At 37.0% G+C, this 27,439-nt stretch overlaps 1 protein-coding gene across 1 annotated transcript in view; it reads right to left on the bottom strand.

Moving 5' to 3' along the window:
* Positions 1–26,713, bottom strand: part of KATNA1 (katanin catalytic subunit A1) — a 38,004-nt gene extending 11,291 nt beyond the window's left edge. The window contains exons 1-5 of the mRNA XM_008052236.1: positions 26,524–26,713; positions 23,645–23,802; positions 15,595–15,775; positions 3,737–3,858; positions 1,013–1,118 (exon numbers count right to left, since the gene is read on the bottom strand). Coding sequence (XP_008050427.1) covers positions 1,013–1,118; positions 3,737–3,858; positions 15,595–15,775; positions 23,645–23,802; positions 26,524–26,685 — 729 coding nt within the window. The 5' untranslated portion in view covers positions 26,686–26,713. The remainder of the gene's footprint in view (positions 1–1,012; positions 1,119–3,736; positions 3,859–15,594; positions 15,776–23,644; positions 23,803–26,523) is intronic.
* Between the last annotated feature and the right edge of the window lie 726 nt (positions 26,714–27,439).

The following is a 27,439-nucleotide window of genomic DNA, read 5'->3' as shown; positions in this document are numbered from 1 at the left end:
TCCATGTATTTCCTGCCAGTCCTCTTGCTCAAATTAGGTCTGTTTTTATTTTTACATAATTTACCCAAGGTATGTCTACAATTTTGTACCTTCCTTAACACTTAACATTTAAGGAATTTTTAAAACTATTACTAAGTACAGAGTTACTCACTAGCATTTTCTAAATCCAAGAAACTTTTTTGACAGTTTTTTTTTTTTTTGAGATCATCCCATGACTTTAAAAAACACCCATCAGATGCAAGTATTATTTATTTATTTATGAAAGGTAGATTTATTAAAGGGAAAAAACATTGTAAAGGGCATGACAGGCTGGACAGCAACGAGAGAGTCTGCTATCTGCCCCTCATTAAATTTCTTAAGAATGATCCCAAAAATACATGTTACCAGTTATGCAACATGACACATAAAATGGAATATTTTTGCATTAGCTCACTAGGTCATATTTGCAAAAACAAGATCATTTCAAATGAGGTGAATTTTAAATTCTAAATGCTGTGTCTTCAACTTTCTAAAGACCACATTGTACCTATTTCTTTTTCTTTTCTTTTTTTTTTTTGAGTTGGAGTCTCACTTGGTCGCCCAGACTGGAGTGCAATGGCCGCTCCCAGCCACTGCAGCCTCGCCTGCTGGGCTCCAGTGATCCTTCCGCCTCAGCCTTCCAAGTAGCCGGAATTATAGGCATGCGCTACCACGCCCGGCTGATTTTTTGATTTATTGTACAGATGAGGTCTCGCTGCCCAGGCGGGTCTCGAACCCGCGGGCTCAGGCAATCCACTCACCTCAGCCTCCCAAAGGCGCGGGATTACAGGCTGAGCCACCGAGCCCGGCTTACCTATTTCTGATTTCTAAAAACTCTGCAATAGCTTTTGGTGTAACAAAATTCTCAACAGTACAATATATACTTTTTAATTTAAAATTTTTCTCACTCAACTTTCCCCAGTATAGATGAACATTGGCTCTCTATAGCATGCACTGCCATTTACTTTGACAATGTTATCAGTAATAAACTTACTTTCCATGGTCTCCTAATGCCCTTAAAGAATTCAGGCATCCACATTGGTAACACCACAGCTTCCTTAAGCAACTTTTTGGCTTCTACTAAATCAGCGATGTCATCCCTGAAAGACATTTTATCAACAATCCCTTAAATTACATGTTTAACTCTTTGTAGTCACTCTTGAGAACCACTGGATTTTACACTGGTGACAGAATGCTAAGTCTCTCTCTGGACACCAGTGAACTAACACATTGCAGTGAGGCCTACCATATCAGCCAGAATATAAAGAGTGCAGTCATGTTTTCAATTCTTGGCAGTAATGATTTTCAGTGTGGCTCATGAGAACATAGGTCCATAGGCCCACTCTTAAGTGTTATCATTACCATCTCATTTATGATGGTAATTTCATAACCTTCATGATGTAGAGGCAATGAACCCTTTTAAAAAAGCATAAAGAATACAAAGGATATAAAGCAGAGATAGCTTCCAATACTGCTGCTTTGCCTTCAACTCTATTAAGAAGCAGAGATCCCACATCTTTGGGAGGCTGAGCTGAGTGGATTGCCTGAGCCTGTGGGTTCGAGACCTGACTGGGCAACTTGGCGATACCTCATCTCTACAATAAATAAAAAATTAGCCGGGTGTGGTAGTGCGCGCCTGTAGTTCCAGCTACTTGGAAGGCTGAGGCAGAAAGGATCACCGGAGCCCAGCAGGTTGAGGCTGCGGTGGCCGGGAGCGGCCACTGCACTCCAGTCTGGGCGATAGAGTGAGACTCCAACTCAAAAAAAAAAAAGAAGCAGAGATTCAAAAAGAAAGAGTATCTTTCATGCTATGAAGTCTGCCCAAACACTAGAACACCTACTACTGCTGCTGCTGCTACCTCTTGCTGCTGTATATGGCAATTTTTGTTAAGAAAATTTATTTTCATTGTATAAATATCAAGTACTATCATCCAAATCCATACCTAACAATCATTAATGTTTTAACAGAAAATATATAAATAGTCTGGGTGTGGTGGCTCACGACTGTAATCACAGCACTTTGGGAAGCCAAGGTAAGAGGACTGGCTTGAGGTCAGAAGTTGAAGACCAGCCTGAGCAACACAGTGAGACCCTATCTCTACAAAAATGAAAAGAAAAGTAAATTTAACCAGGTATGGTGGCACATGCCCATATATAGTCCCAGCTACTCGGAAGACTGAGGTAGGAGAATGGCTTAAGTTCAGGAGGTGGAGGCTGCAGTGAGCTGTGATCATGCCACTGTGCTCCAGCCTGGGTGACAGAGCGAAACCCTGTCTCTCTCTGTCTCCCTCTCTCTCTCTCTCTCTCTCTCTCACACACACACACACACACACACACACACACACACACATAAAGAAAACATATAAATATATAATAGAATATACTTAACTTTGTGGGAAAGTGAGCTTTTATAATTCATTGCGATGCTACAGATCTTTGATTAGATGTAATATTAATAAAGTTGAGAATTACCATGCTAATAGAAAATAAAAGCAACATTTATAGGATGCTACAGATATTACAGGGAGAACTTCTCAAAAACCAGAATTATCTTTTGAAAGGTGGGCCCCTTGTGGTACAGGCTTCCCTCTCTAGGTAAGTGTTCTAGGAAGCTATCACCATCAGTATACCAACTAGCATTGCTATGAGAGGCTACATTGCAGGAGAAACATCTAGAGTGTGGCAAACAGCTGACTGATTCTTCCACTATGACAATGAACCTACCCACACCACGCTGAGTGTTCAGCAGTTTTTGACTAAAAATGGTATGATCCCCATGCCCCACCCTTCCTATTCATCCAGTCTCACCCCAAGTGACTTTTCTTTTGTCTCCCCAGATGAAAAAAGTCCTCAAAGGGAAACATTTTGCTGATGTGGAAAAGGTGAAACAAAAAACGGTAGAAAGCATCAAAACTGATGAGTTCAAAAACCGTTTTGAGCAGAGGAAAAAGAAGCTCTATAGGTATATTGCATCAAATAGAGAGTACTTTGAAAGTGAGTTTAAACATGTAAGAATAAATACACAATTTTTAATAAATAAATCCTGGGTTTTTTGAGGATCCTCCTTTGTAGGCAATAAATATCACTGCCTATGAAGCTGATTTCAGCATTAGAGGATGCCCCAAAAGAAGATAAAATTTGTGTGACCTTATTCCCATTGTTTTTGCAATTTATTTTTTTAATTTTTAAAAATTATTTTAATTTTTGTACATACATGGGTTTTTAAATAATAACATTTTAAAAATCTCAAGCTAGATGTGATGGCTCATGCCTGTAATCTCAGCACTTTGGGAGGTGAAGGCAGATGATTGCCTCAGTTCAGGGGTTCAAGACCAGTCTGAGCAACTTGGAGAGATTTCATCTCTATAATAAATCAAAAAATTAGCTGGACGTGGTGCGCACACCTGTGGTTCCAGCTACTTGGAAGGCTGAGATGGAATGATCACCTGAGTCCAGCAGATAGAGGCTGCGGTGGCTGTGGGTACGCCACTGCACTCCAGTCTGGGTGACAGAGTGAGATTGACTCAAAAAAAAAAAAAAATCTCAGACAAAAAAATGGTACCGCCAGAACAAAGTGAAGCTTTTATATGTCATGCTCCTGTTGTATATGCTCTGGTTCTGTTCCCAATGATTAATCTTCAGCGCATGCTCACATATGCTTCATTTTCTGTTCCAAAAATCACTATCAGTACAGTTATTTTGTTGTGATATGACTTACCATCGAACATTGGGATTCTGGGAAATTATATCTCTTTCCAAAGCTTCTACTAAGTCCTTGTCATAGCCAGTACTATCAAATTTACTTGTCTCTGGTTCTGTAACTGCAGCAGGTGATTTGTTCTATATCAGGGAGAAAAACAAGAGTTTTTGATTGATTCAAAAATTATATTTTGTTTCTGTGAATCAGAAACAAATATTGGAATAAGTAACATTCCTTTAAAGCTAATATAAGTCAAGGATAGAATCAAAGACTAGGCCATCCTTCTATATCAACATCAGTTTCACACTAGCTTTTATTTTTACATAAAAAGTCTGACAAAATATTAAAGACAAATAACAAAAGAAAAATAACAAAATTACCATACATAAACTGGCTGGCATCAAAAATTAATACTGTGATTAACTGTAGTCACAAGTGAATTATTAGATGTGTACAAATTTATCTCAATGCTTTATAAGAGATGAGATTAATTAAGAACAGATGGTTTATTTTGCCAAGACTATGGCTCAGTCTTTAACTGTTTACTGGGTCCTCAACAATGCCTCTAAAAAGATTCCTTTTCATTATTCCCACTAACTACCTGCTTCTCATTCCTGTGATGACAGGCATTAGGGCCACAGTTCCCATACTGTGTATTGAAGTACCCAGAGCACAATGGCAAACTCACAGGGCACTGCAGAATAGTTCACATTTTTGAGAGAAACACAGCAATATCTGTTGAACACTGTATGAACTACCATCTTGAGGTAGTTAATTCCTACATGAGACTGCCATACTCCTTTACAGTAATGTCATATTTTTGAGAAACTGGATTTTTGGCCGTTGCTGTGAAAAAAGATACAGTGAGAAAATCAATGTGGAAGAGGAATGAGGGTGGAAAGGCCACACTGAGTGCAAGGTCTGAGAAACTGTAGAGCCTAATCCATGTTAAGCTGTTAGGATATAAGTTGTCTGAACCTAACTTTTTCATAAACAGACAGGTAATCTTTTTGGCTTAGAAGTGCTATATAAAAATTACTGAGATACTCATATATTTTATAAGCCAAGACAACTTATGAAGATCTGCATTAGGGTAAATAATCATTTACGCTGCTTTGTACTAGGATCATTACTCAATCTCCATAACATTTCTTTGCACATAACAAAAAAAGTCAGCTAGTGCTAGTGCCATTAGTAATGTCTATACTTAACCAATAATCATAAAATTCAAAGTCTTACACCAGATGGCCAAATAAACATCTATCTCATAATGTGCATATCCAGCCTCCAACAGATACAGTTTGGATTGTTGTCCCCTCCAAATCTCATTTTGAAATATAATCCCCAGTGTTGGAGGTGGGGCCTAGTGGAGGTGACTGGGTTATGGGGTGGATCCCTGATGTATGGTTTGGTGATGTTCTCACAGTAATGAGTGAGTACTTGCTCTATTAATTTAAGCAAGAACTGGTTGTTTAAAAGAGCCTGGCACCACTTCCTCCTCCTCTCTTACTTTTGCTCTTGCCATGTGACTTGTCTACTCCCCTGCTGGTTCCCTTTGCTTTCTGTCTCAAGTAAAAGCTTCCTAAGGCCTCACCAGAAGCCAAGCAGATGCCAGGACCACAGAACTGTGAGCCAAATAAACCTTTTTTCTTTATAAATTACCTAGCTTCAGGTATTTATAGCAATGCAAGACAGACTGATACAAAATACTAACTTAAAAGACTCAAGAAAGGTACTGTGTAAGATATAAAAGAGATCTGCTAAGTACTCATAAAGTTGTTATTTATTTACAGATATCTTAAATATCTATTCTGTGTTAGCAACAATGGGAAACAGAAAGAAGACACTGTTCCTTACTATCAGAAACATATGATGTAAGCCGAGAAAGATACAAATAGAAGACATTTTCTTTTCTCCCTTAGGATACAGTACTGAAAAAATGTTTGCAAACAAAGTAAAACAATTTTAAGTTAGGGAGAAAGGAGAAACAGTGCTATGAGAGGTCAGCCAGAGGGAGCTATGGAATTTCCAATGTTGGCATATTTAATGGAATTTTATTTTTATCAGTTGAACTAGTACAATTTCTTTCATGTATACATGTATTCAATAATTTGCTCTAAGTGAAAATATGAGCTAGTAGGAGGTGGAAAATAAGTAAAGTTGCAGATGGACCAATTAACCAGAACATAAGTCCCTGGGTTTAAAATTAGTTATTTAAAGTTGGCAAAATTATAAACACAAAATCTATTACCTCAATTAAAAGGGTTAATTAAAAATAACACCTGGGCACTCATTTCCAGGAAGATAGAGCAGACATACTTTTCAGTATTCCTTCCACTAAGCAGAAGCTGTGCTCTCTAGCCAAGAAAGGGACAACCTTGCAAGAGAGAACTTGTTAGACAATAACACTCTACTCCAGTCAAGCAACAAAAGAGCTGTGGCCCCAGCCCAACCCAGCAAAAGTTGTTAATATTGTCTGATGTCATTCTAAATGAATGGAGAGAAAATGTTTAAGATAATTATTAATTGGAAGGTTAAAAGGATACAGAGATAAGATTTCTATACTTCACTTCAACTCATAAAACGCTACCAACAGTAAATCTGAAGTTCCATATATATCTGTGTGTGACTATATATACATATATATATATATATATATTGCTCTAGGTTATATATATATGTATATATATGAAATTTCCAATGTTGGCACATTTAATGGAGTTTCATTGGTGCAATTTCTTTCATGTATACATTTATTCACTAATTTGCTCTATGTGAAAATATGAGCTAATAGGTGAAAAATAAGTTACATATATACACACATATATATAAACTAGAGCAACAACCACTAGATAAGCTATACAAAGAGATATATTAAAAAACACTACAGAGAAGTAAAAATGAAATTCTAAATAATGTTCCTGTAATCTATAAGAAGGCCAGAAACAGAATACCAAGAAAAACCAAAAAATACAGAACAACCAGAAAACAAAAAAATAACATAACCGACTTAAGCCCTAACATAAAATCTCATTAATGTAATTGGTCTAAACACACCAATAAAAGATTAGAGACTGGTTAAATGGATTTAAAAACATGAACTAACTACCTGTTAGGTCATCAGGAAGTTTACTCTAATATATTATATAGGAAGGCTGGAAACAGAAAAAAGGAAAAAGATATATGCTTTCCTTTGATTAATATTTCCACTGGGCATGGTGGCTCATGCCTGTAATACCAACACTTTGGGAGGGGGAGGCAAGAGGATTGCCTGAACCGAGGGGTTTGAGACCAGCCTGGACAATATGGTGAGACTTTGTCTCTACAATAAATAAAAAAATTAGCTGGGTGTGGTGGCACATGCCTGTGGTTCAGCTACTTGGAGGCTGAGGTGAAAGGATCACCTGAGCCCAGCAGGTCGAGGCTGCAAGCATGCCACTGCACTCCAGCCTGGGCAACAGAGTGCAGGCTCTGACTCAAAAAAAAAAAAAAAAAAGGAACCAAACAGAGCTGCAAAGTATGTGAATAAAATCTGATATAATGAAAGAGATAGAAATAGAGACTTCAACACCCCTCTCTCAACAATTGATAAAATACTAGGAAAACAATCAGCAAGGATATACAGCTCAACATCACCACTGTCTAACAGAATGCAATCAACATGGTATAGAAAACTCCATCCAACAACAGCAAAATACACGTTCTTTTCAAGTGTTCAAAGAATATATACAAAGATAGACCAAATCTTAGGCCAAAAATAAACTTAAGACAAGTTTAGAAAATTGAAATATTAGAAAGTATATTCTCCAACATAAAGATTCAAACTAAAAATCAAAAACAGAAAGATAACAAAAAAATCTCCACACAATTGGAAACTAAATAGCACAATTCTAAATAATCTAGGTCAAAGAGGAAGTCTAAATGACAATCAAAAAACATATTAGCCAGGCACAGTGGCTCACACCTATAATTCCAGCACTTTGGGAGGTGGGGACAAGAGGATACCTGAGCTCAGGGATTAGAGACCAGCTTGGGTAACATAGTGAGACCTCGTCTCTACAATAAATCAAAAAATCAGCTAGGCATGGTGGCACAGATCTGTGGTTCCAACTACCTGGAAGGTTGAGGCAGAAGGATTGCCTGAGCACAGCAAGTTGAGGCTGTAGTGGCTGTAAGCGTGACACTGCACTGCAGCCTGGGTGACAGTGAGACTCCAACTCAAAAAAACAAACAAACACATTAAACTGAATGAAAATGAAGATACTACATACCAAAATTTCTGGGACATGGTAAAAGCAGTGCTGAGAGGAAATTTATAGCATGAAATGCATATATCAGAATAGAGAAAAAACATCTTAAATAATAATCTAAGCTCCCACCTCACAAATATAGAAGACTTTTGAAAAATAAAAAATGTTCTGTGGATAGAGAGCAGTGATGATTCCACAGTAATGTGAATGTACTTAGTATCACTGAACTGTACAGTTAAAATATTTTAAATGGTGACTTTTATGTTATATATATTTTACATTAAAAAAATAATTTTTAAAAAGCCAATTGCATTTCCCTATATTAGCAATGAACACATGGACACTGAAATTAAATAAAATACAACACCACTTATAGTCACTAAAAAAATTAAATTCTTAGGTGTAAAATCTAATAGGACATATACAAGACTTACATGTTGAAAATTATGAAACACTCATCAAATAAATCAACAATTCAAACAATGGAGATTCATACACTGTGTATGAGTTAGAAGAATCAACATAAAAAACACGAATTTTCTTCAAATTGATATACAGGTTTAACATAATTCCTATTAAGATCTCAGCAAGATTCTCTATAGATGCAGACAAATGATTCTAAAATTTATGTAGAAAAATAAGGGAAATAAAATTGTGGAAACAATTTTGAAAAGGAAGAATAAAATGGGACAAATCATCTACCCAATTTCAAGACCTACAGTATTGGTTGAAAAGTAGATACCTACCAGTGAAATGTAATAGAGAACTCAAAAACAGACTCATGAAAATATGCCTAATTGATTTTTGACAAAGGAGTAAATGCAGTTCATTAGAAAAACATAGGTTTTTCTTTTTTGTGTGTGTATTTATTTATTTTCGCTTTTTTGGATATTTATTTATTTTTCTTTTTAATTTTAAAGATGTGGGGTACAATTCAGGGTTAAGTATACAAATGTTCATTATGCATTTGATGATGAACATTTGTTGATGAGGTGTGCCCCTCCCTCCCCTGGCAGTTTCCCACAAATGCCAACCCCACTCCCCCTCTCCTGGTAGTTTCCCACTACTGCCAAACTCTTTCTTATAGTATTATGGTAATTGTTCAAGGTCTGCTTGTAAGTGAGAACATATGGTACTCTGTTCTTTGTTTCTGTGATAGATCATGGAGTATGATAGACTCTAAATCCATCCAAGTTGCTGCGAAGTCCTTATGTTTGTCCTTCTTTATGATTGCATAATATTCCACTGTGTATACGTACTACATTTTTTAAATCCAGTCTAGCTTTGATGGGCAGCATGGTTGGCTCCATGTTTTTGCTATTGTGAACAAAACTGAAACATGCATGTGCAGGTATCTTTTTGGTAGAATGACTGGCATTTCTCCAGGTATATTCCCAATAGGGGGACTGCTGGGTCATACGGAAGGTCAATTTCTAGTTCTTTCAGAAATCACCACACTGTCTTCCAAAGAGGTTGCATTAGTTTGCATTCCCACCAGCAATGTAGAACCATTCCTTTTTCTCCAGATCCTTGCCAGCATCTGTTGCTGTTTTGTTTTATTAATGATGGCCATTCTTACTGGGGTTAGGTGGTATCTCAATGTGGTTTTGATTTGCATTTCTCTGACGATTAGTGAGGCTGAGCACTTTTCATGTGTCTCTATATCTTCTTCTAAGAAGTGTCTATTCATGTCTTTTGCCCATTTTTAAATGGGGCTGTCTGTATATCTTCTTCTGAGAAGTGTCTATTCATGTTTTTTGCCCACTTTTTAAATGGGGCTGTTTGTTTTTTTCCTTTTGGCACATTTGAGGTTCTTGTAGATCCTAGATGTTAGGCCTTGGTCAGATATACAGTTAGCAAATATTTTTTCCCATTTTGTGGGCTGTCTCCTACTCTCTTTTGCTTTGCAGAAGCTTGTCAGTTTGATGAAGTCCCACTTGTCTATCTTATATCTTATGGTATGGGCACTTGGGGTTTTGATCAGGAATTGGTTGCCATAAGGGTAGCATAAGGGTGTCTCCTGCATTTTCTAAGGTTCTTATAGTTTGAGGTTTTACATTTAGGTATTTGATCCATTTAGAGTTAATTTTTGTGTATGGTGATAGGTAGGGGTTCTGTTTCAACCTTCTGCATGTGATCAGCCAGTTTTCCCAGCACCATTTACTGAATAGGTTCCCCTCTCCCCAGAGGTTGTTGTGGAGGCTTTGTCAAAGATGAGTTGGTTGAGAAATTGAAGTTTTGTTTTCAAAATCTCTATCCTGTTCCATTGGTCTGTATGCCTGTTCTCGTACCAATACCAGGATGTTTTGATTATTGTAGCCTTACAGTAAAGTTTGAAGTCTGGAAGTGTGATAGCTCCTGCTTTGTTTCTTTGCTAAGGATTGTTTTGGCTATTTGTGGTCACTTACATTTTCATATGAATTTCTGTATTGTCATTTCCAGGTCTGAGAAGAATGATGCTGGTCATTTAATGGATATTGCACTGAATCTGTAGATTGCCTTTGGTAGGATGGACATTTTAACAATGTTGATTCTTCCTATCTATGAACATGGAATATTTTCCATTTGTTTGTGTCTTCTTGGATTTCTCTGAGCAGTGTTTTGTAAATCTCATTGTAAAGGTCTTTCACTTCTCTGGTTAAGAAGGTGCTGAGGTATTTCATTTTTCTTGTGACTATTGTAAATGGGATTGTGTTTTTTATTTGATTCTCCACCTGCTTGCTGTTGGTGTATAAGAATGCAACTGTCTCTTGTACATTTATTTTGTACCCCAAGACTTTGTTAAAGTCCTTTATCAGTGCAAGCAGGTTTTTGACAGATTCTCTTGAATTTTCGAGGTATAGGATCCTATCGTTGACAAAGAGGGATAACTTAACTTCCTCTTTTCCTATTTGGATTCCTCTGATTTCCTTCTCTTGTCTAACTGCTCAAGCTAGGACTTCTAACACAATGTTGAATAAGAGGGGTGAGAGTAGGTAGCCTTGTCTTGTTCCAGTCTTCGGGGAAAGAAACAGCCTTTTCTTTTTTGTGTTTTTGTTTTTTGAGTTGGAGTCTCACTCTGTCACCCAGACTGGAGTGCAGTAGCCGCTCCTGGCCACTGCAGCCTCGACTTGCTGGGCTCCAGCAATCCTTCTGCCTCAGCCTTCCAAGTAGCTGAAACCACAGGCGTGCGCTACCATGCCCGGTTAATTTTTTGATTTATTGTAGAGATAAGGTCTCGCTGCCCAGGCGAGTCTCGAACCCGAAGGCTCAGGCAATCCACTCATCTCAGCCTCCCAAAGGCACAGGATTACAGGCTGAGCCACCGAGTCCGGCTGAAACAGCCTTTTCAACAAATGGTTTTGGAGTAATCAGATATGCATAATCAAAAAAGAACCCCACCCTAATTCTCACACTTTATACAAAATGAATCATGAACTTAAATGTAAAAGTATAAAACTTTTAGATAAAAAGTAGAAATGTTTCAGGATCTAGGGCTAGGCAAAGAGTTAAAAGACACCAAAAGTCATGAGTCAGAAGAGGAATAACTGGACTCCATCAAAATTAAAAATTTCCTTCTCAAGCCATTCTAGATAACTGAGGTAGAGGGAATTCTCCCATATAAGGCTAGCATTACTCTGATACCAAAACCAGACAAAGACACACAAAAAAGAAAACTACAGGCTAATATCCCTGATGAACAAAGATGTAAAAATTCTAAAAAAAAAAAGCTAACAAACCAAATCATGAAGCACATCAAAAAAATAATTCACCATGAACACATAAGATTTATTTCAGGCATGCAAGGATGGTTCAGCATATGCAAATCAATAAACATGATATATTACATCGACAGAATAAAGAACAAAAGCCATATATATAATCATCTGAATAGATGTAGAAAAATTCAATGTCCTTGTAAGATAAAAACTCTAAAAAAATTGGATATGGAAGCATTATACTTCAAAACAGTAAAAGTCATATACAACAATCCCACAGTTAACATCATACTGGACAGGGCAAAGAAAGCTTTTTCTCTAAGAACTAAAATAAGACAAAGATGCTCACTTTCACCATGTTTATTCAACATAGTACTAGTAATACAAATGCTAGCCAGAGCAATTAGGCAAGAAAAGAAAGAAAGGGCATCTAAATTGGAAAGGGAGAAGTCAAACTGTCCCTGTTTGCAAACAATATGATCTTTTTTTTCTTTTTCTTTTTTTCTTTTTGAGTTAAGGTCTCGCTCTGTTGCCCTGGCTGGAGTGAAATAGCACAATCATGGCTCACTGCAGTCTCAATCACAAGGGCTCAGGCAATCCTTCTGGCTCAGCCTCCCAAGTAGCTGGGACTACAGGCATGTACAACCACACCTGGTTAAAATTTTATTTTGTAGAGACGAGGTCTCACTATGTTGTCCAGGCTGGTCTCAAGTTCCTAGGTTCAAGCAATCCTATCACCTTGCCTCCCAAAGTGCTGAGATTACAGGCATGAGCCACTGAACCCAGCCAGCAACATGATTTTATATATAGAAAACCCTAAAATTTCTATCACAAAATTCTTAGAACTGATAAATTCAATAAAGTTGCAGGACACCAAATCAACATTCAAAAGCCAGGAGTGTTGTTATATACCATCAATGAGCCAGCAGAAAAGAAATCAAGAAAGCAATCCCATTTATAATAGCTACCTCCTCAAAAAAAAAAACAAAAACAAACAAAAAGCACTTAGAAATAAATTTAACAAAAGAGGTAAAAATCTCTGCAAAAAAACCCCATAAAACACTTGAAAAAAACTGAATAGGACACAAAAAAGTAGAAAGCCATCTCATGTTTACAGACTGAAAGAATTAATATTGTGACAATGACCATACTACCAAAAACAATATACAAATTCAATGCAATCCTTATCAAAATACCAACAATATTCTTTTTAGAAACAGAAAAAATAATCCTAAAATCCATATGAAATCAAAAAATATTCCAAGCAAAGCAATCCTTAGCAAAAAGAACAAAGCTGGAAGCATCACACTACTTGACTTTATCATGTACTGCAAAGGTATAGTAGCTAAAACAGCATGGCATTGGCATAAAAACACACAGACCAATGGAAGAGAACAGGAAATCCAAAAATAAATCTGCATGTTTACAGCCAATTGATTTTTGACCAAGGTGCCAAGAACATGCATTGGGGCAAGGACAATCACTTCAATAATTGGTGCTGGGAAAACTAGATATCCATATGCAGAAAAATAAAACTAATCCCCTATCTCCCACCATATATAAAAATCAACTCAAAGATGTAAGTGTAAGATCTAAAACTACAAAACTACTAGAAGAAATACAGGGCAAATGTTTCAAGACACTAGTCTGGACAAAGATTTTATGAAGAAGACCTCAAAAACACAGACAACTAAAACAAAAACATACAAATGGGATTGTATGAAACAGAAATGCTTCTACACAGCAGGAAACAATCAAAAGAATGAAGGGGCAACCTGTAGAATGGGAGAAAATATTTGCAAACTACTCAACAAGGGATTAGTATCCAGAATATACAAGGAACTCAACTCAACAGCAAAAAAAAAAACCACACACACAAAAGCAAAGACCCCCAAGTGGACAAATGAGTTGAATAGCTATCCTTCAAAAGAAGACATATAAATGTCCAACAAGCATATGAAAAATGTTCAACATTACTAATCATCAGGGAAATTCAAACCCAACCCACAATGCAGTATCGCTGTACCTCAATTAGAATGGCTACCATAAAAAAAGATAAATAACAACAAATGGTGCTAAGGATTCAGAGAAAGGGTAACTTTGATACACTGATGCTGGGATTGTAAATTAATATAGACATTATGAAAAACAGTATAAAGGTTTCTCTAAAAAATTAAAAATAGAACTACTATATGATCCAGCAATCCCACTAACTGAGTGTAGCCAAAGGAAAGGAAACCAGTATGTCAAAGAGATATTTGTACTACCATGTTTACTACAGCACTATTCACAATAACCAAGATATGGAATCAACCTAAGTGTCCATCAACAGATAAATGAATAAAGAAATTGTGGTACATATACACAATGGAATAATTAAATGCCACAAAAAAGAATGAAATTCTGCCTTCATGGCAACATGGATGATCTTGGAGGACATTATGTTAAGTGAACTAAACCAGGCACATAAAAGATAAATAACACGTCCTTACCTATATGTGGAAGCCAAAAACGTTGATCTCATATACGTAGAGTGTACAATAATGGTTACAAGAGTCTAGGACAGGTAGAAGGAAGGTGGGCTATAGTACAGCTAGATAGCTGGAATAAACTCTAGTGCTCTATGGTGCTATAGGGTCACTAACTACTTATATTTTCAAATAGCTGGAAGAACAAATTTTGAATGTTCCCAACAAAAATAAATGAAAAATGTTTGAGATAACAGACATGCTAACTACTCTGATTTGATCATTACACACTGTATATGTGTACTGAATTGATCATACTGTATTCCACAAATATGTATTATTATTATTATATGTCAACTAAAAATAATAAATGCAAAATAGAAAAAAAAGGTCTATACTCAGCTTTTATAATTAATATAGAAGCAATAATGGCATTAGAAAATCATGATTTTGCAATTAGTGTTGAAATAATTTATTCAGTCAAAAATTACTGGATGCTAAAACTACTAGATGAAAGATTGGTGAGAAATAGGATTTTTTATAGTCTTAAAGTATCTCCCCACAAATTTTTAAAAAGGGTAAAACAGTAACTTTATAGTGAAAAGGCTAGGCAGATACCACCTTAACCAAGTGATCCAATTTATCACCATAGTAATAGTACAAACAAGACATCCTGTGCCTTCTTACATGATACACTGAGAACAAAACATCCTACCAGTGGTATCACTAACAAAAATGTATAGCTTTAATCCAATCATGAGGAGATATCAGACAGACCATAATTGAGGAAAATTCTACAAAATTACTGGCCTGTACTCTTCGAAAATGCCAGGCCAAAAAGGCAAAAGCAAAACGTTCATATTTTTAAAAAGACTAAATGCAATGTGTGATTCTATATTATATTCTGACCTGGAGTAGAAGGAAAAGAAAGGTTCTAAATGACTTATAGGGATAACTGGCAAAATTTTATGAAGGTCTGTGGATTAGATAACAGTACTGTATCAATGTAAAATTTATAGCTTTTGATAACTGTATTTCTTTATGTGCGAGAATGTCCTAGTACTTAGGAAATACACTCTGAAGTATTAAAAAGTAAAGGGGCATTTTATCTACAACTTAGTCTCAAACGGTTCGGAAAAGAAGGTACACAGAGAAAATGATGAAGCAAAGGGGGCAAAATATTAACAATTGGTAAAAATTATGTTAAAAATACATGGAAGTTCCTCACCATTCCTACAATTATGCTAGTTTGAAATTATTTCAAAATATAAAGATAGCTAAAGAAAAAGTCAAAATATTTGTTGAATGGTGAGTGGGGAAAATCACACCTGAAGTATAGTACAACTAAGGTTTTATGACAGCCCTGGCAAACTGATGATTAGAACTTACTGAAATTTGAACACTCTTTTTATTTTTAAGGTCAATAATAACTTTTATTTATGAATATCAATAACATTTACCTTTTCCTCTCTTCCTTTATTCTGTTCTTTCTTTTCACGACAACGAACAGCTTTCCCTCTGTCATTGTGAAGATTTTGTGCAGATGAACGGTGAACTCTGACAGTTGTACTTGGACGGTTACCATGTGGTTTAGAGTCACTGTACTGAGAAGACTGGCGTTTTCTAGGTCCTGGTGAGGGTCTGACCAAACAAAAAAAATCATTAAAATCATAATCAACTCCAAATATGGATGAACACAAAGTGTGTAAGTTAGAATCTATGAACTAAAAAGCCAAAGCAACAAATGAACACAAGACAGGACTGAATAAATTTCAGGATGATGCAACCTAAGATCTAAAATCTAAATTTAACATAGTTATCACTGGTGATTTAGTGAGAGGAATGCAGAATAGTCATGTTATAGAAATAAAGTAAGGATTTACCGGCTTGTTGATCATGATGAAAAAGAAGGAGAAGGAAGAAGAAATAATAAAGGGAAGTAATGGTCACATCTACTTAGGAAATTGTTATGTATCAAAGATAAATGAAAACTAGTCTGAATGGGACAAATCCTTCAGGCTGTCCCACTGTGGGAGCTTTTCTGTCCTGTTAATAAATCCTGCTTTCTCATTTAAAAAGAAAAAGAAAAGAAAAATTAAAACTGCCAGGCTTGGTGGCTCAGCCTGCAATCCTGTGCCTTTGGGAGGCCGAGGTGAGTGAATTGCCTGAGCCCGCGGGTTCGAGACCCGCCTGGGCAGTGAGACCTCATCTCTACAATAAATCAAAAAATCAGCCGGGCATGGTAGCGCATGCCTGTAATTCCGGCTACTCGGAAGGCTGAGGCGGAAGGATCGCCGGAGCCCAGCAGATCGAGGCTGCGGTGGCCGGGAGTGGCCACTGCACTCCAGTCTGGGCGACAGAGTGAGACTCCAACTCAAAAAAAAAACAAACACATAATTGAGAAACAAATGGAATCCATAAGGGAGGTGTAGCTGGAAAGCCAGGTGGGCTCAGGGGACATGGAAGGGAATGATAGAGCAGAGAAGCTGTCCAGCAGAGGGGGGACAAATGGAGAGTTGAAGGAGCAAGTAGGCAACAGTGCTATTTGGTATCATTTTATTTAGAATATACAGGTTGGGTAACCCTCATGCAAAATGGTGGTAACTAGAAGTATTTTTGATTTTTGGAATATCCGTGTACACATACTGGCTGAGAATCCCTAATGTGAAAATCCAGAATCCGAAATGCTCCAGTGATCGAATTTCCTTTGAGCATAATCTTTGCGCATCATGTTGGTACTAAAAAAGTTTCAGCTTTGGAAGCATTTTGGATTTCAGATATTCAAATTAGGGATGCTCAACCTGTATCATAATTCTTGTGTTTTAATTAATAAAATTTAATCATTTTTCCATTTAAAATAACTGACATAAGCACTAGTTATGAATAGTTACAAGAACTCATGTATGGTGCTTTATGTTTGTAGACATCACCTCATTTCATCATGATTTCTGTGCCAGAATTCAGACCCTCAAATATTAGGCTCCTACTGTGCTCCTATATTTGGTTGGGGCAATTTAAAAGGAATAAAGTAAAAAGAGAGAGAGACAGAGTCCTATTCTCAAGTAAATCACAGTAGAGTTAAATAGTAAGAAGGTATGTAAAACCAGATGAGTATACGAAAAGGTGTGAAACAGATCTACTGCTATGGCAAGGGGAATGGTCTCTTGAAGACAGAAAATAAACTCAAACTAGAAAAACAGCAGTCAAACTAAATAAATTTTGTCTATAGTTGATTTTCTTGTATAGACAAGAAAATCAATAAAGAAAAGCAAAGAAATTAAAATGAGCTTTTTTGTATATAAAGAATTATAAAGACACTGGTCTAAGAGATAATGGTGAACACTAAGAGGTGATATTGAACAGAAAAGGTGGTTTGGCAAGTAGATTTAAATAACAGTTTAAGAGGCTTGGCTTTTAGCTAACTGCCAGCAAGAATTCACTGAAAACATTTTAGAAAGATCAGTCTACTACTGAAAAAGCTATACTGATAAAACACAGAAAGCAGGGAGATGTTTATAGGTTACAAATGCTACCGACACATGAGATGAGGGCCTAGCTTAAGGCAGTAACAGTGAGAAGAGTCCTAGGGACACGCTATCAAAGAAGACTTCTAGATACAGAAAGTTGAGATTCAGAATTGGGGAGGATGATAAAGCCAAACCAACATGTACGTGAAGCAATGACAGGAGTTCAATTTTGGATTTAGAAACCTTGATTGCCAAGTGTAAATATTCCTATAAAATATATATTTATTTTCCCCCTCATTAGAAAAATACAAAATAGACATGGTAAAATGTAATAAAGTATAGTCAGTCCCTGTATCTGTGGATTTCACATACATGGATTCAACCAATTGCCAATCAAAAATAATTTTTTGTCTCACTGTGTCACCCAGGCTGGAGCACAGTGGCTCAGCCTCACGAGTAGCTAGTATGTGCCACCATGTCTAGCTAATTTTGTATAGAGATGGGGTCTCACTATGTTGTCCAGGCTGGTCTTGAACTCCTGAGCTCAAGCAATCCTTCTGCCCAGGCATCTCAAAGTGCTGGGATTACAGGCATAAGTCACTGTACCCATCCCGAAAATATTTCTTAAAAAAGGATGGTTGAAGCCGGGCTTAGTGGCTCAGCATGCAATCCCGCACCTTTGGGAGGCTGAGGTGAGCGAATTGCCTGAGCCCGAGGATTTGAGACCCACCTGGGCAGCGAGATCTCATCTCTACAATAAATCAAAAAAATCAGCCGGGCGTGGTAGCGCATGCCTGTAATTCTGGCTACTTGGAAGGCTGAAGCGGAAGGATCGCTGGAGCCCAGCAGGAGAGGCTGCGGGGCTGGAAGTGGCCACTGGACTCCAGTCTGGGCGACAGAGTGAGACTCCAACACACACACACACACACACACACACACACACACACACACACACAAAGCATTTATATAGCATTTACATTGTATTAGGTATTATAGGTAATCTAAAGATGATTTAAAGTATACAGGAGGGTGTACATAGGTTATATGCAACTACTCCATCATTTTATATAAGAGATTTGAGCATCCATGGATTTTAGTATCTGTGAGGGTCTTGTAACAACCCCCCACAGATAACGAGGAACAACTATATAAAGAATAAAAAAGTTATCTGTAACTATATCCAAAATTAACCAATTAATATATTAGTCTATTTCCCATAGTTACCTTTCATTTAAAAAAACTGGAGCCATTATACACACATACACTATTATATTTTTATCATATTTCTTCCTTATCATATCTTGTGATATTTCCTATATCATCTCATAAATGAATGAATAGCAAGTCACTTAAAATCACATGTCTATGTCTTACTGCTAGCCAGTCATTCATTCAAAAATCATGTACTGAACTCCTCCTATTGACAAGCACTACTCTATGCATTAGAGACATAAAATTAAAAATAATTTTAATGAAACCCCTTATTCTCATAAACTTACATACAAGTATGTGCATTGGGGAGCATCAATGAAGAAATAAATAGTATATCAAATGATGTTAAGTGCTATCAAGAAAAACAAAGCCTGGCATGGTGGCTAACTCCTATAATCCCAATACTTTGGGAGGCCAAGGTGAGAGGATTGTCTGAGCCCACAGGTTCAAGACAAGCCTGGGCAACCTGGTGAAACCTCATAAAAAAAAAATTAGCTGGGCATGGTGGCACATGCCTGTAGTTCCTGCTACTTGGAGGGCTAAGACGGAAGGATCACCTGATCCCAGCAGGTCGAGGCTGTGGTGGCTGTAAGTGTGCCACTGCACTCCAGCCTGGGAGACAGTGAACTCCAACTCGAAAAAAAAAAAAAATAAAAGGAAAAAAAAAAGAAAGCAGGGTAAGGGGCTATAGGGTGATGGGACGGTATTTTAGGTAGGGTAGGCAGAGACGGCCTTTCAGGGGTGACAATTAAGTCAAGTTCTGAACAAAATGAGGGAACAAGCCAAACATCAGAGCTGATGGAAAGGCAGGTGAAAGGACTGAAGCATTCACGTGCTTGGCTTGTTTACGTAGGCCATAAGACAGTGACTGAGGGAGAGAGTTGTAAGCACTTAGGTTATAGAGGTTATGAGGAACCAAATCTCATAGTCTTGAAAGACATGAAAACTCTGAGTTTTATTCTGCATGCTGAGAAGATATTTGAGAGACATCAGTTGACTTTTAAAAGAGATTTAACAGAATCATATCTAGCAGTATTTAAGCTATTTCTAATATTTTCTATAAGGCTTTAATGAATCTACTTGTACTTGCATTTTTTTGTACACAGCACTGGATGAGAATACTAAATCAGTTGAACCTATTCTTTTTTTTTTTTTTTGAGTTGGAGTCTCACTCTGTCACCCAGACCGGAGTGCAGTGGCCGCTCCCAGCCACCGCAGCCTCGATCTGCTGGGCTCCGGCGATCCTTCCACCTCAGCCTTCCAAGTAGCCGGAATTACAGGCATGCGCTACCACGCCCGGCTGATTTTTTGATTTATTGTAGAGATGAGGTCTCGCTGCCCAGGCAGGTTTCGAACCTGCGGGCTCAGGCGATCCACTCACATTAGCTTCCCAAAGGCGCGGCTCACCAGGCTGAGCCACCGAGCCCGGCATTGAATCTGTTCTTTAAATGAGACTAAAATTTAGGTGATGCAAGGTTAGAATCATCAACACAGTTGAAGAAAGAATGACTCTCTTAGTCATGAGTGCAAATGAAAACCAACAGAAAAAAATAAGAGTCTTGAAAAATACCCAATTAAGGGAAAAAAATAAAATAAATTATAGAAAGAAACAAATAAAATCAAAGAGGAGAAATTAATAGTAATCCAGGGCATTCAAAATCAGGGACACTGAAGAAAGTAAGAAGGAACACTATTTAGGGCTTAATGTCCCACTGTCCCTAAGAGAGAATCCTTCTGTTTGTCAGGCTGAGGTGACCAAATACTTCACTGAATTCAGAATCAAGTGATATTTTACTGGGTATATCTAGTCATTGAAAAGATCTTCCCAATAACTGAGAGAGGAGTCATAAGGCTATTACAGACTGAATGCGTATGTGTTCTTCCCAAATTTCATGTGTTCAAACTCTAACCCTATTTGGACTATAAATGACTATTTGGAGTAAGGAAGTAATTAAAGTTAAATGAGCTGGGCATGGTGGCTCACACCTATGAGCACTTTGGGAGGATGAGGTGAGAGGATTGCCTGAGCCCAGGGTTCAAGACCAGCCAGGGCAACATAGTGAGACCTCGTCTCTACAATAAATCAAAAAATTAGCTGGGCATGGTGGCATGCTCCTGTGGTTCCAGCTTCTTGGAAGGTCGAGACGGACAGATTGAGCACAGTCTGGGCAACAGAGTGAAACTCCAACTCAAAAAAAAAAAAAAGAAAGTTAAATGAGGACATACGGGTGAGGCCCTGAACCAACAGAATTAGTGTCCTTAAAAGACACCAGAGAGTTTACTTGCTCTGTCTGCCATGTAAGGGTATAGGGAGAAAGGAGCTGTCTGCTCAAGAAGAGAGCCTTCACCTGGAACCAAATTGGCCATACCTTAATTTTGAACTTCCCAGTCTCTAGAACGGTAAGAAACAAATTTCTGTTTTTAAGTCACTCAGTCTATGGTATTTTGTTATGGTAGCCCAAGCAGAATTACACAAAGGCCAAGTGATTATTCTCCAGAAGGACAAAAGAAGAGAATAAATAGCAAGATAAAAAACAAAAATACAATCTGACTCATCTATTATTAGTTCTACTTCTGAAATTAACAATCACAAACGTGAAAAAAGTTTTACTCACAAATATTCATTTCAACTTTACAAAAATGTTTTACTTACAAATATTCATTTCAACTTTTCAAAAGTGAAAAAAGGGAAAACAACCAATAAGAGCATGGTTAACTATGTAGGTTACACACCACTCAGAATAGTAGCAAATAACCCTTAAAAAGCTACTGAGGTGATTTGGAAAAAAGAAAGAAAAAAAAAAAACTGTAGAGAAAAAGCTTTGATATGGCTTATAAATCATCAATGTTTACAATATGAAGAGTAAACAACCTATCTAAGCCTAAGTTTACTCATCAGAAACTGGGGAAACAAAACTAGTACCTACCTTCTAAGGTTGTTTTTGAGAATTAAATAATATATGTAAAGGAATTAACATAGTACCTGGGACACATTAAGTATACAATGATTATTACCTATTATTAAGATTTTTCTTTAAAAAGTTTACAATGTTGTCAATTGCAAATATGGCACAATCGCTACTATGAAAATAAACAATGCATAGAAGACTAGAAGGAAATAAACTAAAATGACTGTGTGATTCCCCCATTTCTATAAATTTTTCTATTTTTCTTTAATGACCTATTGTGCCTTTTTAAATGAATTATTAAACAGAGAAGAAAATATAATTTATATTAACAAGCTAAAGAGCAAGGAAGAATTTTACTAAATATACAAAAGATATCAGGCGTCAATAACAGAACATTAATAGTACTTTTATCTGGAGCTGAAGAAAATTAAAGTGACTAATAAAAGATCAATACCCACTAACTGATGTTAAACGTCAGGAACATTTTGGTATGGGTCTTCTCAAAGTGTGACCTATGAACCACCTGAATCAGAATCACCTGCAGATTCCTGAGTTCCACCTACTGTCTGCAATATCAGACTCTTTGAATTTGCCCCAAATTCACATTTTTAATTAATGTCCCCAAGAGATTGTTATGTATGCTGGTTTGAGAAGGACTATTACAGCAAAGAGTGCCAGCTTTGTAATCATTATTATAAAAAACAATATATCTGGACTCAAATCCTGACTCTACCAGTTATTAGTTTAGTGATACCAGGAAAAGTTTACCCAAAACTCACTGCACTGCTGCACCTCAGCTGTCTTATTTGTAATGCAGGAAAAATATGACTTATCTGGTAGGCTTATTGTAAAAAATTAGTAACACCTATAGCCTAAAATAGTGTTCAGAACACCATGAATGCTCAATATGCAGCATCTATGATTATAAAACACAACCAAGAATTAAGAGTTACTGTGATAGCTGGGCATGGCGGCTCACGCCTGTAATCCCAGAACTTTGGGAGGCTAAGGTGGGGAGGATTGCTTGAGCCCAGGAGTTCAAGGTTACAGAAAGCTGTAAACGTGCCACCTCACTCTATCCCTGGGTGACAGAGTGAGACTCTGTTAAAAAAAAAAATTTATATATACACACACACACACACACACACACACATATATATGAGTTACAGTGATAGATGGCTAAAGCTGAAAAACATCTATGCAACATCCTAATGCAAGGTTCTCAAACTAGTTAGGGGACAATGAACCTGGAAGTCACAAGTGTTCTTTCTAGAAATTCATGATATGTTCAATATTTACATCTATAATACAAACTAGGAAATAGATAACTAACATCCATCTGCATACTTGTTAGTTAAAAAATACATAGTAAAATGATACAACTGACTATTTACAGAAATTGTTCAATTGCTGGCACTTGGTAGTAGGAAGCTGGGGGAAGAATTCATAACATTTGATCTTTATTTTTCTCTGTGAATTAAAAAGACCTTTAAAAAAATTTTTTTTAGCAGCAGAATAACTTGATGAAAAGCAGAATTCTGTAATAACTTGTTTGAAAACCACTGTTATTCTAACTCCCTCACTTTACATAAAAATCTGATGCGTACAAAAGTTATTTTCCCAAAGCTGCAGATAGTGGCAAAGATAGAAACAGAACCCAGATATTTCAATTCCTAGCCCCATTCTCCTTCCACAAGAAAACACTATCTCTACTATTTCAAACTCATTCACAAAAGCATAACTTTTATTTATTGAAATAGGTCACACAGTGATGTAAAATTTAAGAGTTATAAGAGAATAATATTCAATAAAACATTTCTTCCCATTCTTGTCTCTCAGTCACCCAGTTCTCCTACTAGATACAATTAATTAATGCTGTAAATTTCTTGGGATAGCTGGTTTCTCAAAAGGTCTCCACTTACCTTCGTTCAACAGGTACAGGCATGGACCAGACTTCTCCCTCAGAAGCTGGAAGTTCATGTTGTGCAGCTTTCAAGGGAGTGCTGTCTAGTTTAAAGCTCTCTAGCGTTTTCATGATATCCTTAACATGTTTAGCTTCCACATTTATTTCCTGCCAAACCTGGTTTCAAAGAAGAATATAACTCTTTATTCTATAATTAATAAATCACTACCAAGATTAAAATAGGGCTATTTATTAGAGATGGTAGAAACCTTTTTAATATTAGATACTCAGTAAACCACATCAAGATATTCTGTCAACATTTTAATAACAGTTAATTAATTAATGTTTGCAGTTGCAAAATTAGTTATAAAAAAATGAGTGAAATATCCTGGCTAACTATTGACTTCTTTTGGAGTCAGAGTCTCACTCTGTCACCCAGGCTGGAGGGCAGTGGCACGCTCCTGGCCACCACAGCCTCGACCTGCTGGGCTCAGGTGATCCTTCCACCTCAGCCTTCCAAGTAGCTGGAACCACAGGCATGTGTCACCACACCCAGCTAATTTTTTTTATTTATTGTGGAGACAAGGTCTCACCAAGTTGCCCAGGCTGGTCTCGAACCCTTAGGCTCAGGCAATCCTCTCACCTCTGCCTCCCAAAGTGCTGGGATTACAGGCATGAGTCATCATGTTCGGCTTATAGTTCCTATTTAAATTGTATAACAGTAGCGTGCGCCTGTAGTTCCAGCTATTTGGAAGGCTGAGGCGGAAGGATCGCAGGAGCCCAGCAGGTTGAGGCTGAGGTGGCCAGGAGCGTGTCACTGCCCTCCAGCCTGGGTGACAGAGTGAGACTTCGACTCAAAATAAATAAATAAATAAACTGTATAATAAAATGAAAAGTTAGCTGTAACTTCAAACTTAAAAAAAAATAATACTTTTGCAAGTCGTACTTTGGTGGGTTTTATGCTATTTAATTAAACTTTAAAATGTTGATTGTTCCAATTACCCTGCTTTGATCACTAGACATTAAACACAGGTATCAAAATATCACACGCACCCCCCAAATATGTACAACTATTATATATCGTAAATGAACAACCTTTAAAAAATGAATAAAACATTCATCAGAATCCACTAATTTTATAACTCACTAATAGATCACAACCCACAGTTTGAAAAATATGGCTTCAAATGACAAATTTTTTTTTTTTTTTGAGTTGGAGTCTTACTCTGTCGCCCAGACTGGAGTGCAGTGGCCGCGCCCAGCCACCACAGCCTCAACCTGCTGGGCTCCGGCAATCCTTCCGCCTCAGACTTCCAAGTAGCCGGAATTACAAGTGCGTGCTACCACACCCAGATAATTTTTTTATTTATTGTAGAGATGAGGTCTCGCCAAGTTGCCCAGGCAGGTCTCGAACCCGCGGGCTCAGACAATCCACTCACCTCAGCCTCCCAAGGCGCGGGATTACAGGCTGAGCCACCGAGCCCAGCTAATTTTTTTTTTTTTTTTTTTGAGTCAGAGTCTTACTCTGTCGCTCAGGCTGGAGTGCAGTGGTCGCCTCACGGCCAACACAGTCTTGACCTGCTGGGCTCAGATGATCCTTCCGCTTCAGCCTTCCAAAGAGCTGGAACTACAGGCATGAGCCACAAACTCCAGCTAATTTTTTGATTAACTGTAGAGACGAGGTCTTGCCATGTTGTCCAGGCTGGTCTCAAACCCATGAACCAAGGCAATCCTCTCACCTCCGCCTCCAATGTGTTGGGATTACAGGCGTAAGCCACCGTGCCCAGCAGGATTAGTGTCTCAATTCACATACAACCAAGATACTGCTTAAAAAGCAGTCTTGACTCAATTTTAAAACTACAGGTAGATTTGACTAAATTGTATTATAGTATTGGAGCTTGTCTCAGTTTAAAAACTATACATTATGATTGGCTGTACAACATTATAAATGTGTTTAATACAACTGAAGGTAGGTGTATTTTACCAAAATTTAAAAATTGGTTAAAAAACAACATATGTGTAATATTGAAATGAAATATAAGTTGATAATGTTTTGTTTTGCAACTTAAATGATTTCATTTTAAATATCTTTATACAAAAGCGTAGACTTCTTAAGTACAAGTCTCTGGCCTAACAATAAAAGATCTAAAAAGTCTTTCAGTGACAAACTTAAGACTCCTTATAAAATAAAACATTTTCCCTTTCTGGGAAAGTAAATGATATAGAGGGGCAGATTTAGGGAAACAGGTTATGTTCAAAGAGACAGGATGTTTCTCTCAAAAAAATGAAGGACAAATATGGAACAGTATTTTAAAAAGCAGTTCAGTAGAATCTGAAGAATAATATTCTACCTAGAAAATGAGCTCTAAAAGACTACTAATTTATTAACATTTTTTTCCTCTTATGACATAGTTGATTGAACCTTGCTGTGAATGCCACCTTCAACTGGACCTGTAAGTTCTAGTTTTTACTTGTAAATTTCTTTTAGTCCTCAATGACCAAAGTTCTTCAAATGGGATTCAAATATGATCTGATTACAAAGTCTTACAGAGAATATAGTACCGTTAAGATGCACATGGCATTTGCAGTTTCAACAACAGCTTAATAAAATCAGTTCTATTTTTATCAGGTAAAAATCTGATCTTAAAAAAAAAACCAAACCATACTTTAAAAAATCTATTAGATTCCAATAATTAGAATAATTGAGTATAACTTGTAATACTTTTGATGGTAAAGTGGACTATTATAATAAAATAAATTTCAAGTAACACTGTATGTACATTCATGCAATAAATCATACACTCTTTATGTATACCTGCATACAGCACTGGCAATCAACTTAAATCTTATTTTCTGAGTACCTAAGCCATTAAAACATAAAGTAGCCATGAGTCTCACCTGTTGCCATTTCTGTTGGAGGTATGTATCTTTGACAGAGTACAGATACTTGCTCATTTGGTCAAGAACTCCCTGATAATAGACCATTGCAGAGTCATAGTTTCCCAGCAACGCATATTCACGAGCCAATTTTACATTCTCACTAATCATAAGAAGACTCATGCTTAACTGTAAGCCTAAAAAAAGGAAGAAAAAACATTTTTGTATTACATGTCTCTTAAAAATAAGTACCACAGTTTTTTTAAAAGTATACTTTCCAGGGCTCCCTCAAGAAGCTCACAATCATACACACTGTGCTTTCTATCTCTATACGTTTGTTCGGGCCATTTACTCCTTCAAAGAAACACCTTAGTTCCCACATCCAAACCCTACCTATGTGCCAAAGCTCAGAGGGCAGTACATTCGGTATGTCTATCTCCTGAACTCCTCAGTTCAAAATAAACTTTTTCTCCTCTAAAATCTCTTGGTACTTCACCGTGATTTTCACCTCAAGGCATTTGTGTACTATATATGTCTTATCTCTGCTAGACTAAGTTCTCTGAGAGCAGGATTTACATCTGAAAGGTATGAGATTATATCCTCAGAGACTATATCCTTATTAAACATCTGCGAAATGAATACTGACTGTTAAGATACATTATTTGGAGACAGTATGGATTAGCAGAAAGCATATGTACTTTGAAGTTAGAATTATAAATCTTGGCTAGAATTATAAATCCACCATCTTGGTCAAACCTCTTAACTTTTTTCTAAACTTCAGTTTTTATTTATTTTTTAAATTTTATTTTAGAGTTGTGGGATAAATGTGAGGGTTTACTACATAAGTAAGTTCAAGCAGGTGAAGTCTGGACTTCTAGCAGGCCCTCTCTCCCCGATAATGTACCTAGTACCTAGTGTGTTACTGTGTGGTCCCCAT

The sequence above is a fragment of the Carlito syrichta genome, unplaced genomic scaffold (assembly GCF_000164805.1).
Source record: "Carlito syrichta isolate Samal-C Ts95f unplaced genomic scaffold, Tarsius_syrichta-2.0.1 Scaffold268496, whole genome shotgun sequence".
NCBI classification, from domain to species: domain Eukaryota; kingdom Metazoa; phylum Chordata; class Mammalia; order Primates; family Tarsiidae; genus Carlito; species Carlito syrichta.
The sequence above is the reverse complement of the archived record's forward strand: the minus strand, read 5'-3'. Positions and strand labels throughout refer to the sequence as shown.